The sequence below is a fragment of the Myotis yumanensis genome, unplaced genomic scaffold, assembly GCF_028538775.1.
Source record: "Myotis yumanensis isolate MYYU_CA2020_CCGP unplaced genomic scaffold, mMyoYum1.0.hap1 SCAF_18, whole genome shotgun sequence".
Lineage (NCBI taxonomy): Eukaryota > Metazoa > Chordata > Mammalia > Chiroptera > Vespertilionidae > Myotis > Myotis yumanensis.
In genome coordinates, this window is record NW_027223769.1 from 14,906,129 (window position 1) to 14,922,570 (window position 16,442).

The following is a 16,442-nucleotide window of genomic DNA, read 5'->3' on the forward strand; positions in this document are numbered from 1 at the left end:
GATTCTTTTAAACGGCAGTACTGACCACCCTATCATGTCAGTGGCAAGATTTCCAACAGCAAAGAGACAAAATCTCTCAGCTGAGAGGAATGATGCTTTTGTAGAAAGAATGTTTGTATATTTTAACATTTATATTTTTATTTATTTTATTTAATAATTAATTTATTTAATTTAATAATTAAATTAAAATTTTATTTTTATTTATTTTATTTTTTATAAAATTGTTTTTATATTTCACATTAGAGGCCCGGTGCAAAAATTCATGCACATTGAAAAGAAATTAATTTAAAAAAATATTTTAATATTGCTATTCACACTTTCTCTAAAATACAAGTGTCAACCAAATTCACGATCGACAATGACAGATGGAAACACATGCTTGCGATTGGTGCCAGCAAGAGCTTTATAGGTAGATAAACTTGCTTAATTAGACCTGCTTTCTGATTTAGCTAAACTTTTTCCAGCCCAGTGAAGCACCCCAACTTCTCTTTCAGGTAATTGTCAGCAACACAGCAGTGAATATCAACACAAAGCACATCATTATTGTAGATCACACAGAGAGAATAAAGGGTGAAATATTTAACTGCAGCAGTGTTTGACTGTATTCTGTGCAGTGAGAAAACCTGAAGTCATTTTCAAGTTCCACCATTTCTTACTTCTTTTCAGTTGGGTCAAGTTTCTAAAGTTTCTAAATCTCCATTTTCCAGCTGATGAAAAGAAAACAGGATTCCACCGAGTCTCCTATCTACGTACTGCAGGACTTCTGTGAGGATCAAATGAGATGAGGCAGGTGAAAACACTGCAGACATTGGGTTAAAGCAGTGGTTCTCAACCTTCTGGCCCTTTAAATACAGTTCCTCATGTTCTGACCCCCAACCATAAAATTATTTTCGTTTCTACTTCATAACTGTAAGTTTGCTACTGTTATGAATCGTAATATAAATATCTGATATGCAGGATGGTCTTGGGCTACCCCTGTGAAAGGGCCGTTCGACCCCCAAAGGGGTCGCGACCCACAGGTTGAGAACCGCTGGGTTAAAGTGTAAAATGTTTGCACCTAGCTATAAAGCAAGCCGTGTTCCTGGGCTGGAGAAAATGCAAGGAGGCTAGTCGCTAGGGAGAGGAAGCTGGACGTTGCTATGTGATGTCATTACCTGGCGCCCACAGCAACTATTTCCGGGCTGTGCTGTGGGCCGCATTTTGTGCCATGGGGTCTTGGCAGCAAAGGCTGCGATTTGGTGGGGTGTCGGTCCAGGGTGGTGGTGGGGCCTGTGTCCCACTTGGGGGAAGCCAAGTGTTGCTTTGTGGGCACCAGGTTCGCAGTGCCGTTTCTTTGTAAATGGCCAGTGTACATCACGGCAGCTCCTCCATTGAGCGTCTGTTCCCTGGTGGTCAGTGAGTGTCATAGCAACTAGCAGACGGTCAGAGGGACACTTAGTATATTAGCCTTTTATATATAGACTAGAGGCCCGGTACACAAAAATTTGTGCACTCAGAGAGGAGGGGGGTCCCTCAGCCTGGCCTGTGCCCTCTTGCAGTCTGGGATCGCTCGGGAGATAATGACCTACTGGCTTAGGCCTGCTCCCGAGTGGCAGAGGGCAGGCCCAATCCCTAGGTACAGCCCCTGGTCGGGCTCAGAGCAGGGCCGACTGGGGAGTTGGGGCGCCGCCGCCTGTCACACTCAAGGCAGGGTCGATAGGGAGGTTGCGGCGCCACCCCGTCACACACAGAGCAGGGCCGATCAGGGGGTTGGGGTGCTGCGCCCTGTCACACACAGAGCATGGCCCATCAGGGGGTTTGGAGCTCCCCCCTGTCACGCACAGAGTAGGGCCGATAGGGGAGTTGGGGCACCACCCCTTGTCACACACAGAGCAGGGTGGATCAGGGGGTTGGGCGCCGCCCTCTATCACCCACAGAGCAGGGCCAATCAGGGGGTTGGGGCACTGCCTCTGTCACACTCAGGGCAGGGCCGATGGGCAGGTTGTGGCTCTACCCCGTCACACACAGAGCAGGGCCCATGGGACGGGGGGGGGGGTGGGGGGGGGGGGGAGGGAGGGTTGGGACGCGGCACCCTGTCACACACAGAGCAAGGCTGATCAGGGGGTTGGGGCGCCACACCCTGTCACACACAGAGCCACAGGGCGATCAGGGGGTTGGGAGCTCCCCCCTATCAGGCACAGAGTAGGGCTGATCAGGGGTTTGGGGCGCCTTCCCCTGTCATGATCAGAGCAGGGTGGATAGGAAGGTTGTGGCCCCGCCCCCTGTCACACACAGAGCCGCAGGGCGATCAGGGGGTTTGGTCACTGCCCCCTGTCATGCTGATCCCGGTGCTGCGAGGCCTCGCGGCTCCGCTGATCCTGGTGCTGGGAGGCATATTACCCTTTTACTATATAGGATAGAGGCCTGGTGCACGGGTGGGGGCCGGCTGGTTTGCCCTGAATCGTGTCCTGGATCAGAGTGGGGGTCCCACTTGGGTGCCTGGCCAGCCTGGGTGAGGGGATGATGGCTGTTTGCATCTGGTCACACCCCCTTCAGGGTGGGGGTCCCCACTGGGGTGCCTGGCCAGTCTGGGTGAGGGGCTGAGGGCCGTTTTCAGGTTGGTGAGTGACTGAAGCTCCCAACCTGTCCTTTTTTTCTTTTCTTTTTTATTCTTGGCCAGCTTTAGCTCTGAGGCTTGGCTCCAGCTGAGGCCTCGGCTGCTGCAAGCAGGGATCTGGTTTGTTTGGGTTCTATAATCGAAACACTGTTTCAACTCCAGCTCTGAGATCCGGCTGGCTGAAAGCAGGTTTCTGGGGTTTTGTTTAGCTTCTATATTTGTAACAATGTTTCAAACTGCAAGCTCAGAGGCCAGCAGCGGCAAGCAGGGTTGCAGTGGCAGGCAGGGAACGTTAGCTTCCTCCGTCACTGAAGCAAGCAAGCCTCCTGTTCGCTTCAAGCTGGCTGGCTGCCGGCCACCATCTTGGTTGGCAATTAATTTGCATATCGCCCTGATTAGCCAATGGGAAGGGTAGCAGAGGTACGGCTAATTACCATGTTTCTCTATTATTAGGTCAGATTACTCGAATTTTGAGTTCTTGGTCCAAGAAAAGAAAAAAGTTCCTAATAGTCAAAAAAATATATGAGGAACAGGGCTGGATTCTAATTTATGTCACCTGGTAAGAACAGTACAGATGAGAGGTGCAATTTTACCTACAAAGTAAAAGGCCAAACAAAGGATTATGCAGAAGTGAGATAACATTACTCACACACCCACTGATCCAACCATGCACCCCCACATTGAACAGTCCATGTCCTATATTACTATCATACAAGCCACCAAATTTTAATATTTATATACTGAGGATAATAACTCAGCCCAATCATGTTAGTTAGCCTGTATTTCCCTTTTACCGTTTATTGGACATTTGATTTTGACAGACAGCACTTGTTATATACCCTACCCCCATACACAATGCATGCTCAAAAGAAAGAAACAAAAAAAAACAAAGACCCCCCCACATACGCCCAGACACACTATGATTTTTTACTGTAATTCATTTAAATGAGACATGCCGGGAGCCGGTCCATCCTTGCTGCTTGACACAGTCGCTGCAGAGAAGAAACATCTGCACAGCGTATGTTTCGGGGGACCTGGCGTATGTGGCATACTGTTCTTGATATGTTTGCTCCCCTTAGCGCTATGTGTTTTAACCAAGGTCATCTCTCCGAGAAAGATTGTTTCCCCAGGTAGGGATTTTTCCCTGAAGTTAGGGAGGAGATAAAACCCCTCAACTAAGTGCCAGGTGGGTAGTTAATCATGCTTAAGCTACATAATCTTTACTCCCTGGAATGGAGATAAGAAACACCCTAACCTTTGGAATAGAAGTTGATAGGATTAAAATCAACTGGTATAAATACAGATGTAACAAGACAACAAGACACAGAACCTAGAAACAGAACCTAGCGAGAGAACCTGGCAGAAGAACCTAGAGACAGGACTTGGCTGGAGATCCTACACAGAACCTTGAGACAGAACCTAGGGAGAGAACACGGCAAAAGATCCTAGATAGAACCTGGCAAGAGAACCTGACTAGAACCTGGCAACAGAACCTGGCTGAGGAACCCAACTATGATGATCACCTGAATGCTGCCTCCGTGTCCTTCCTTCTTCGCCAACTCCGTCCACACCTTTGGGGACCCCTGTATCCGCTGGGGTTGGACCCCAACAGAGACACAGACATTACTTTTGCAAATAAAAAGTCTGACAGCCTGGCCAGTTGGTTGGGCATCATCCTGTGCACCAGGAGGTTGCTGGGTTCGATTCCCAGTCAAGGGCACATGCCTGGGCTGAGGGCTTGATTCCCAGTAGGGGCTTGCAGGAAGCAGCTGGTCCACATTGCGCTCTCACATTGATGTTCTCCCCTGCCTCCCTCGCACCTGTCCCCTTCTTCCTCCTCCTCCCCCATCCCTTCCTCTCTCTAAAAAACAGTAAACTATTATTTAAAAAAAAAAAAAAAAAAAGGCTGGCGTAACTTTACCACCGGCATCCTTATATCCACTAACATTTATTACACACTAGGTATCACGTCATACATTAATGATTTTCCAACATTTCTCTGAAGTAAATAAGCATTCTCCCGTTTTAATTTTTTTTTTTTTTTTTTAAAGGGAAGAATGAGATGGAGGAAACTGCCCAAGGCCACTGAGTCTGTTTAAGTAGTGGAGTGAGAAAGGAACCCAGCTCTTCAGACTTGAAATATGGTATATTTTCCACTTTCATATCACCATGAAAACCCAAGTTTTTAATCCAACACTTACTTGCAAACAGACATTCACAAACCCAACACATATGCACACACCTGAGAAAAGCTTTCATAAAGTACAGAAATTGGGCTTTATTGTTTTTTAAAACCTTAATTGCAAAGAGCACTGTTAGACTGTGGCAAGCACCAGCATATTTTACTGTGATTCAAGACAGAAATTATTTAAAACTTGAATCACTGTAGAGTATATAGAGTAGAACCTCAATTAACACTAATGCTTAGGGAATATAGGATCTGATTATGTTTTTCTTAGTTAACTATTTTCTTATCAGAAAATACTAAACTTCAACCCTTAAATTCTACAAAATTCTAAAATGTAAAGATACATTGTATACTTTTAGGAAATAAAATATATAATTTAGCTTTCACTATATTGTATCTTTATGTTCCTTAAAACCGTAACTGTTAACATCAATGAATACAAGAAATAGAGATGGCAGTGAAACTATATGCATTTCTAAAATGAAAACTGATGTTTTACTTTCTTCCTTTTTTCTAAAATGAAAGAGAAAACAACAGATCTTTCTTACATCTCTAAGCTTAATATAATACTTTCAATGTGTTCTCATTTAATCCCACCGCCGTAACTCTAAAATTTTTTTAGAATCCAAGAAGCCAAGGTGAAGAGGTCATGTGTAAGTGGTCCAGCCAGACCCCAACCCTGGCCTTTTGACTCATATTCTAAGGAACTAGCTTCTCCTGCCCCATTTTATCAAATAAAGCAACACCATACATAAATATTTAATATGCGTGCAAATATACAACTATGTATATTTACTAAATGACCTAAAATTAAGGGATCTAAAAGGCTAGTTAGGTTTCATTAAAAGTTCACCAAGATTTTACTTGATATACTGTATACTTACTTCTCCTTAGGTGTTCCTTTTCAATGCAATTTCAATAGGTTGTGTGTGTGTGTTTCAATCCTCACCCAAGGATATTATTCCATTGATTTTTAGAGAGAGTGGAAGAGAGAGGGAAAGACAGAGAAACATCAATGTGAGAGAAACACATCGATTGGTTGCCTCTTGCACGAGCCCCAACCAGGGCCATGGCTAGGGAGGAACCTGCAACCAAGGTACATGCCCCCTTGACCAGAATCGAACCTAGGACCCTTCCGTCTGCAGACCAATGCTCTATCCACTAAGCCAAACCGCCTAGGGCTCAACAGTTTTTATAATTAAAAAATAAGCCCTAACTGTTTGGCTCAGTGGAGAGAGCCTCGGCCTGCGGACTGAACGGTCCCAGGTTCAATTCTGGTCAAGGGCATGTACCTTGGTTGCAGGCACATCCCCAGTATGGGGAGTGCAGGAGGCAGCTGGTCGATGTTTCTCTCTCATCAGTGTTTCTAACTCTATATCCCTCTCCCTTCTTCTCTGTAAAAAAAAAAAAAAAAAAAATGAATAAAATATGTTTTTTAAAAATAATAATAATCTGGAAAAATATTCCCAGGAAGTTTTTACTAAACTAAAACAGAAACCATTAATCACATAAAAGGAGACCTGAATAAGTAGAGAAATATACTACAATCATGCTTAGGAAAATTATCATAAAAATGTTAATTCTCCTACAAATTCATCCACAATTTTAATGCAATTCCAATTGAAATTTCAATAGGATTTTTCATGGAACTGGAGGTGCTGATCATAAATTCCTAAGCAAGAGTTAAGAATGAAGGAAAGCCAAAATAACTTGTAAGTATAAGAAGAAGGTGTGTGCCCTGCTGGAAGATTGAGAAGGTTCAGCAATTAAAGCATGGTATTGAGACAGAGCAAAGGGCCAACAGAACAGGGGACCCAGAATCAACCTAGCATATATGGAGATGTGACTTGACAGGGTGGTACTACACCTAAGGGCTGAGTTCTACGTAATGGTGCTGAGACCACTTCTATTGCCATAGCGGAGGGGTTATTAGGTTCCCCACCTCACACACATACAAAAATCAATGCCTCAATTTAAGTTGTATTACATGCTAAAGTAAAAACAAAACCTTAACACTTTTAGAAGAAAACAAATGTCTTTAACTTAAGAAAAAAATTTCTTTAAAGGTATTTATTTGAAAACCTAAAATCTACAACCCATGAGGAAAAAAGTCAATATATTAGGCATTAAAGTGAAAAGTGTACTCTCTTTACCCAGAAAAAAAAGTGAATCATATATGAAGTTTAAAAGCCCTCATGCTAGGAGAGATACCTGTAACATGCAGAACCAAGATTATTAACCCTGTAAGTCAATAAGAAAAAGAAAAACACTTGATAAAAAATACAGACAAGAGATAGAGATCGTGTAATTCACAGAAGTGGAAATGTATCACCACAGACATGAAAATAATAAAATAGTGCTCAACTATTTGTAATCTGGAAAATGTAAATTAAAACAATAACAATCTGCTGAAACCGGTTTGGCTCAGTGGGTAGAGCATCCACCTGCGGACTGAAAGGTCCCGGGTTCGATTCCGGTCAAGGGCATGTACCTGGGTTTCGGGCACATCCCCAGTGGGAGATGTGCAGGAGGCAGCTGATCGATGTTTCCCTCTCATTGATGTTTCTAACTCTCTCTCTCCCTTCCTCTCTGTAAAAAATCAATAAAATATATTTTAAAAAAAAAAACAATGACAATCTATTTATAATTCATCAAATTAAAATATATTAAAAAATCTTAAGTATGTCTACACTGAGAATTAGGCAAGATTTTTTTTTTTGCTTTTAAATGAGATAGAGAAAAGTCTCATGCACTGCTGATGTTAAAACCACTTAGAGCCGAAACTGGTTTGGCTCAGTGGATAGCGCGTCGGCCTGCGGACTGAAGGGTCCCGGGTTCTATTCCGGTCAGGGGCATGTACCTGGGTTGCGGGCACATCCCCGGTGGGGGGTGTGCAGGAGGCAGCTGATCGATGTCTCTCATCGATGTTTCTAACTGTCTATCTCTCTCCCTTCCTCTCTGTGAAAAATCAATAAAATATATTTTTAAAAAAACAAACAAAAAAAAACCACTTAGAGCCCTGGCCAGCATGCTCAGTGGTTAGTGTCAGCCCACACACCAAAGAGTCACAGGTTCGATTCCTGGTCAAGGCCACATACCTGGGTTTCAGGTTCATCCCCAGCCTCGGTCGGAGCCCATGTGACAAGCAACCAATCAATGTATCTCTCTCACACTGATGTTTCTCTCTCTCTCTCTACCCTACCCTGCTCCCTTCTACTCTCTGAAAATCAATGGGGAAAAAAAATCCTCAAGTGAGGATTAAAAAAAAAACCTAAAAACCACTTAGCAGATAAGCAGTCCCTAGTAAAACTAAAGATGTTTATCACTTGCACAACCCAGCAGTGTCATTCCTAGAATATATCCTGGAGTAACTCAGAGGAGCAAGATAAGACATTTCAAATATGCTTAATGCAACATTTTTGTAATAGTGGGAAGAGCTAAAGACCTCAATGGTCCTCAACAAGAACTGTGATGTGTTCAATTAATGGTATTTGGCAATTAAAATCAAAGAACAAAAACAAAATGCATTGGCTTAAAATAAACAAACTATAAAATGATGAATACAGTATGAGACATTTATGTGACATTTCATATAAAACAATACAGCCGAAACCGGTTTGGCTCAGTGGATAGAGCGTCGGCCTGCGGACTGGGGGGTCCCGGGTTCGATTCCGGTCAAGGGCATGTACCTGGGTTGCGGGCACGTCCCCAGTGGGGGATGTGCAGGAGGCAGCTGATCGATGTCTCTCTCATCGATGTTTCTAACTCTCTATCTCTCTCCCTTCCTCTCTGTAAAAAATCAATAAAATAAAAAAAAATAAAATTAAAAAAAAAAAAAACAATACAATGCACTATCTTTTGATAATACACACATGTAATAAATGATAAAAATCACAGTCAGAAAACAATACTTACCAATTTCAGCAGAGTTGTAATTTCTGGGAATGGGGGAATGAGATGAAAGAGGGGTGTAATGGAAGTTTCAACCATATCTGTAATGTTTTGCTATTTATAAATATAGTTAAATGTTAATGCAGGGTGTCCCAAAAAAATGGATACACACTTTAACACCTGATTCTATTACATTTTTAAAATGAAATTTATTTTAATAAACACTGCCTTTATAATTATTCAAAGTGTGTATCCATTTTTCTGATTGGTGGGTTCAGGCGTTTTTCATATTAGTTTCTGCACTTTACTGTACCCTGGAATTCCTTATCAAAAAGCATAAATTAAAAAAGCAAAACTAAAACATAACCATTAACTACACCTACACATATAATCAATAAAACAAAGTTTTGTCTTACCTCAACTGAAGAGCGAGGAGTCACAAAGAATTGATTGAATTCATCAGGGCTAAAATCTCCAAAAATATACTGAAGGAAAAGAGAGAAAGAAAGGGAGAGAGAGTCATTGATCACATAAACTATACAAATTATGTACTTTCAGAAAAAACCACCATATATTAAAACAATTCTATGATATATTCAGGCTAAAATGCCCAAGATCCTTCCTTCATTAAATCAAAGGTCTATAAAGTGAGATTTCTAGGTGTCCTATTTTCCAATTACAAACAAGAAAATACTACTTAGCCTTTTCTACAAAACTATCAAAGAAAACTCTGAAATTGTTAAAGCTTATTTTGAAACAGGTCAGCTTTATACACCAAACTCGTAAGCAGAGCCCTGCTTGCAAGACAATTTTTTGATTCACAAACATTTCCAGTTGTTCCATTTACCTTTCTGCTGACTCATGTTACTACTTCCATTTCAGTTTTTTCTACCATACATACTAAAGAAAAACAGAAAATATGGTTCAAATGGGAAGATAGGAAAATCCAAAAAAAGGAAAATACTAATGATCTTAATGATTTTTAAAAATATGTATGCAATTTTTATCTTTAAAAATCCACTGACACCTGATGCACAGATAAACATATTACAGTGGGGCCTTGACTTACGAGTGTCCCGACTAACAAGTTTTTTGAGATACCAGCTATCTCTCAGGCCAATTTTTTGCATTGAGTTGACAGAGTAATTTGAGTTAACGAGCTCCTTAACAAGCTTGGTCTCTGAATGAATTAAACTCGTAAGTCAAGGCCCCACTGTACTTGACAGACACAAACCTAGTTGTGTACACTCACTGCATAAAATTCTAAACGTGACTTTCTGGGGGTGAAAAAAATGGTTTAAAAAGAATAAAAAAAGAAAAGAAACACACACACAGAAAAAAAATGGTTAAACTGCATTGAAGCAAATTTAACAAGTGTGTGGCAATTCATATTCTCCCTGGAGCTCTAAGAAATAAGTCACTGACAAGAATAAATGTGACTAGATTTCTACAACAGATAATCACTCATTGATTACTCATTCATTTAATTGGAAACTAACACCTACTAAGTGCTATGCACCATGATTAGTACTAGAAATAAAAAAGATAAAACAGAGTTGTGGTTCCTCTGCTATAATAAAGCTGACAGTCTAGTAACTTGCATGGAAATTTACAAGCATGTGATTCAAAAATAACCAGTAACCAAGTATTATATGAATGGATATTACCCATTATTGTTATAAATGTGAATAAACAACTCTCACAGCCTATTGATAAGAATGCATTGATATTCTGGGGGGAAACATTTCTGGATGGCTCTCTTCTAGTAGCTACCAAAACCGTAAACATATATTTAAAAAAACAAAAACATCTTGCCCTAGCCGACTTGGCTCAGTGGCTAGAGCATCAGCCTGCAGACTGAGGGGTCCCAGGTTTGATTCCGGCCAAGGGCACATGCGTGGGTTGCGGTCTCGATCCCCAGTAGGGGGCGTGCAGGAGGCAGCCGATCAATGATTCTCTCGTCATTGATGTTTCCATCTCTCTCTCCTTCTCCCTTCCTCTCTGAAATCAATAAAGAAATATATTTACAACAAAACAAAAAAACACCTTGACATAATAATTTACATATACATACAAAAGTCCACAAAGAAACTGCATTGAAAGTGATGCTCTTCCTTTCTAACCTGGACCCAGCAGGATAGCTCCCACAAAGGGTGGTGAGAAGAAGGGCCATTCTGCCATCAATGAGGGAGTGACCAGAGAATACACCACCAGCATTCACAAGCACATCCAGGGAGTGGGTCAAGAAGCATGACCTTTGGTCACTCAAACGATCCAGAAATTTGCCATGAAAACTGTCAAGGGAAACCTTTATCGCTTTATTTATGTAAGCGTGAAACATTCTCCTTCCTTTAGAGAATTTTTTAAAGTTGATTTTTAGAAGGAAATATTGTTTGGGTAAAAAAAAAAAGAAAGATGAAAATGATTCTGTGTCTGAGTTTACAGGATTTATAATCAGTGAGGAAGAAAATGCCACTGACCACATGAATTAGTTTGTCCTGTAAGAGCAGAGTGAGTTAAAACATAGGACAATTAAGTTTGCATGGGAAACTAAACAGTAGGAACAAAGAAGTACATTTCCAAAGCTTGGTGCAGGGCTTAGCACATACAGATAGATGCTCAATAAATGGGTGCTGTGAGGACGAAACAAAAGAAAATGCCTGGCCGAAACCGGTTTGGCTCAGTGGATAGAGCGTCGGCCTGCGGACTGAAAGGTCCCAGGTTCGATTCCGGTCAAGGGCATGTACCTGGGTTGCGGGCACATCCCCAGTAGGAGATGTGCAGCTGATCGATGTTTCTCTCTCATCGATGTTTCCAACTCTCTATCTCTCTCCCTTCCTCTCTGTAAAAAATCAATAAAATATATTTTTAAAAAAAAAAGAAAAAGAAAATGCCTGAAGTTCCTCTGGTGGTCACACCACATTACAGAAATGTCATTAAGAACTCTACTCTTCTAATAGCTGTATCAAATGAAGCAAGTCAAAATTAGAAATTGCTCTAGGTTTTAAGCAATTCCTACCAGACGTAGGTGAATAATGTGAAAGGGCGAGGGCTAGGCCCTCCACCTTGCCCCAGGGTAAGGGCTACGTCCTCCATCTTACCTTGGCCACGTGCTTGGCAAGGACCTTCTTCCCAGAAGTCTAAGACTCTGCTAGCCACACCCAGGAACAAGACATCGACTTGCGCCTGGCCAATCGGCAGAGCACAGTCCTTTCTCCTCCCCTTACTCCAACCCCCCCTTTAAAACCCATCTCTAGGCGGGGTTCTTTCTCTCAGCCACTTGGCTTGTCATTGTGTTGGTGAGTCTGGTGGATGGGAGCTCAAGCTAGCTTGAAATACAGATTCTTATGCTTTTGTATCAGATTGGCTGGCTCCCTGATGTGGTTTCTTGGGGATCTTGAAATCTGGGCATAACATTTGGGGGCTCGTCCAGGATTCCCAAGACCATGTAGGGACCCCCCCCAATTCGTAGAGTCTGCTTGGCCGCGGTAAGTGTCTGTGTGTTGTGTATTCTGTTCTCTGTGATATCTCTAAGGGACTTGTCCTGTATCTGGAGGAATGGCTTCTAGATGGTACTCACCATCAAAACTCGGACTGGCTAAAGGTTCGAATCTGGCCTATCTTTTAAAAAAGGTAGAAGAGAAGCATTCCTAGGCAGTTTTCTACTGCCTCTGTTCAGGGACTTGTTCTTTATCTGTCCTGTGTGAGCTCACTTCTGGAATCTGTGCCTGAGGGGTCCAGGCGGACGCGCCGTGAACAACCACAGGCGGGGGAGAGTTAGAAGACGTTCTGCTCCCCACGAGGAATGTGCATTCTCATCAGGAATCTGAGACGAGGCGGGTCGCTCCCACCGGTTTGGCATAACGCCATTGTCTTGTTGCTTCCATGGAGTTGGAAGGCTGTATTTTCGGGCCCATTTAGTTTTCTGTGTTTATATGTTTCTTTCTGTGAACTTACTGGACAGACGTTATGGAATGGACTCAGACTGCTCCTTTGGGTATTGTGATTTATCATTTCAAGAAAATTGCGGGAGGCTTTAGAGCTCCCTCAGGAATTGGGAAGGTGTTAGAAATTGAATGGATTGTTTAAACTCTGAATGAATGTCTGGTGAAAATAGTGTAGAGGCAGGGATCACTGTGCCTCGGGCCGCAGGAACCCCTTGCTGCGCAGTTGGGACACCAGGCGCCCGGGGGGGCAGGTGTGCAGGAGCGCAGCACTCGGCGAGCGCAGCCCTCGCCCCGGAGCCCGGCCGCGCCGCGGGCCAAGGCGGCTTGGCGGTGGCGGCGGGCCGGCGTTGGCACCCGGGCTTGTGGCGAGCGAGTGGAGCCCGGTGGAGCGCGGGGAGCCGAGGCTGGCGCATCTCTCGCAGGAGGCGACAGCGGCAGCGACTCTGGATGGGAGCCGGGCCCTTCACGTGGAGATCGCCCCAGCTAGATCATAGAAGTTAAATGTAAAAGTTTTAAAATGCATCCGGGATTTCTGTGCACATGTAAAGGGAAAAGGCCAGTTTAAAAACGAGTGCGCATAGTTTTGAGCTGAACTTGACCTTTTGCTGTGTACAGAATAAAAACCAGAGACTGTTTTGGCCTTAAAAATGGTGGAGATGAACCTGACAAAGAAATGTTCGGATTGAATTGGGAAAAATTGTGTTATTGTGGTAACTAAATGCCTTTGCTTATTGGTACAGCCACCATTTTGGGCTGCATGACTTGGCAGCCGCCATGTTGGCCGCATGGTTTGCCGCTCCCCTGGGGGCCGCCATCTTGAAACAGCAAAGGACCCGCCCTCTGATTTAGTCAGGGGTGGAGCATTAAGGCGGAGTTTTATGGGGCTGCAAGCGTGCTTGCTTCACGGATTTATTTTTAAGCTAATCTCTTAAATCTAGAAAACCCTGCTTTCCTTAAACTAAGGACAATTAAAGGTTATGTAATTAAGGCTAAAAGTTTTAACTAACTGAAAAGCATGGCTTTGGTGTGATGGGAGGAAAGAAATGTTGAATGGATGGCAGGCCAGTGAGCTGGGACTGGTCACTGGTGGTGGATTATAAGAAGGGCTGGACGAGGCCTAACTTCTCCTTCCTTGGTACCCCTAAAACATCAGAGGGTACTTCTGGCCTTGGTTTTCTTGGTTTCTGGTTTTGGATTTGTTTATTCGTTTATGATGAAAACCATTTCTATCTGAATGAGACATAGGTCAAGAATCCTGTCCTGGGATGTGGGAAAGGCCCCCACATCTGTTCCTGTCAGGCCCCCATCAGGGGACTTGGGCGATGTTCCTGTTATCAGCTCAAGAGCCCAAGACTGTAAAGATACTTGTTCACTTAAAAGGTGTAAGTATAAATGTGTATTTGATGTTTGTAAACACCTCTGTCTGTTTGCTGGGAACTTTGATTTGTTATGTGACATTCTGTGCTGGGTTGGGACTTTGGAATTCTGGGGTAAATTTAAAAGGTATTTGTGGCTTTTCTAGTCTGATTGGGAAATTTAAGGGTGGGGCTCACAGTTCCTCAAGGCAAAGATTTAATGGGCCCTCCCCCCTGCCTGTGCTGAATTAGATAATATAGGCCAGTGTCATTTGGCTTACTGATTAAAGGAAGACAATGGGCCTTGGAATCTGTAAAGATGGGTGGGAATGAAGCTGGTCAAATGTACTGAAAGGGTTTGAGACCTGTTGCTGCTAGCAAAGGAGGGGCTGATCCCCCTCCTAGCGCACTCCCTTGAAAGAGGCCTGGTTGCTGCTCTGCCACAAAGGGAACTGGTAGAAAGGCAAGGAAGCAGAGTGCTGTAACTAATAAACAGGGTTCCTAACCTTAAAGCTGACTTTCTTGCTGCAAGAACTGTCTCTTTCCTTGAGAGGGCTCCAGAGGGTGCACGAGGACATTTGGCTGCGCCTCCGCGCCATCTACGAGACAGGCCCAACCCCAACTCCTCATCAGCGCAGACCAGGAGATTGTGTCTATGTCAGAAGACACCACCAGGAGCCACGGTGGAAGAGTCCCTACACTGTGGTGCTGACAACCCTCACCGCTCTCAAGGTAGACGGCATCGCGACCTGGGTCCACCACACTCACGTCCGGTCAGCAGACCCATCCATGATCCGGAAAGACTTCGTCACCAAATGGAGCGTCGATCGAGATCAACGCAACCTGCTACGGCGTGCTCGACCTGCCTGATGCTGGTAACATTGCTCTCGATCACTCCTGCTACGGGAGCCCCCACAATACTGTGTAATAGACTTAGATGATGCCTGCATCTTCATGGACATGGCTCCAAAAAGACAAGGACAATTCATAGGAAGATCAGGAATAGACTTTAGTATCACATGTTTAGTATGTTTCATTCTATTGATATGTTATATTGACCTTTGATTCTTTTGCAGGTTTGAATGTATGTTGGCTGTCCTGGAAGGGAACTATGTGGGGTGACCCCCAAAAGTAAAGGGTGACTAGCTGCCAAGAGGGCAGGTGCCCAACTGGGCAGGGAACGGTGCCCATCAGGTTTTGGTCTCTGTTGAGAGACAGCTAACAGTTGGCAGCCTGTGTACTGCTTGCAGGCCTTTGTGACCATGCTCATGACAGGGGTAGTCTAAAAAAAGCCTGTTTAGAATAGAAGGTCTAAGGCATGGTTATGCATAGAAAGAAAGTTTAATGCCAACAATTACTGTTTTGTTAAAAAGAATTGGCAAGGAAAGTCAGAAAATCTTAGAGTAGATCAGTATGTCTTTCTTCTTATGTAATTCCTCCGAAATTTGGCAATGCTAACATGGCAATACATTTCTTTGCATAGATTCAATAAGACCAGTTCCTAATAGTGGTTTTATTAATGGAAAACTTTGACTGGAGTATCATGTTTTAAAGAGCCCTGTCTGAGCTCTAAAGACTTGAAGCCAGTAAGAATGCCACGAAGAAAGCCTGGTATCCTGCTTGGAAGCCCTGAAGATGGCTGGCGCTGGAGTGTCAGGCCAATGCCCTACCATCACTGGCGGTTGGTAAGAGTAGAAGGGGAGCAGTAAGGATGCCTCTGCGTCCCTGCGGAACCCCCACACACTCTGGGCCGCAACAAGTAGGAGGGCTACTGAGATGGGCCTTAAAGCCTGGAGCGTGGGCTCAGGTGGAGTTGCTACAGGTGAGGGATTCACCTAACACAGCAGATACTGCAGGCGGGCCTGATGGCAGCTGGGTGGCGTGGCTTCCTAGCCCTATGGGGCACATTAAGATTCAACCATGAGATTCCAGCAAAGGTAGTCAGTTACCATTCTTGTTGTGTTTATGCAAACATCAGGACAGTAGATAAATTAATCTTGATTTGGCTTTTTGATAGCCATGGAGGAATTTTAAGAAGAAAAATCCTATTTCAATAGAAGTTGTTAAAGCTAAAATGGTTTCTTCCCCTTCCACCAGACCATTTGTTAAGATATGCCCAGTACGGGCCTCTAGCAACGTGGGATAGAAATGCAGTCCGTCTCATGATTGAGCCGGAAGTTCCAAGACAAAGGGGGGAATGAAAGGGCGAGGGCTAGGCCCTCCACCTTGCCCCAGGGTAAGGGCCAGGTCCTCCATCTTACCTTGGCCACGTGCTTGGAAAGGACCTTCTTCCCAGAAGTCTAAGACTCTGCTAGCCACACCCAGGAACAAGACATCGACTTGCGCCTGGCCAATCGGCAGAGCACAGTCCTTTCTCCTCCCCTTACTCCAACCCCCCCTTTAAAACCCATCTCTAGGCGGGGTTCTTTCTCTCAGCCACTTGGCTTGTCATTGTGTCGGTGAGT

General features: G+C 43.8%; 1 protein-coding gene across 1 annotated transcript in view; it reads right to left on the reverse strand.

Annotated features, from left to right (window-relative positions):
• USP10 (ubiquitin specific peptidase 10) overlaps positions 1–16,442 on the reverse strand; it is a 73,902-nt gene that overhangs the window by 34,829 nt on the left and 22,631 nt on the right. The window contains exon 2 of the mRNA XM_070397917.1: positions 9,092–9,160. Within this exon, the coding sequence (XP_070254018.1) occupies positions 9,092–9,160 (69 nt within the window). The remainder of the gene's footprint in view (positions 1–9,091; positions 9,161–16,442) is intronic.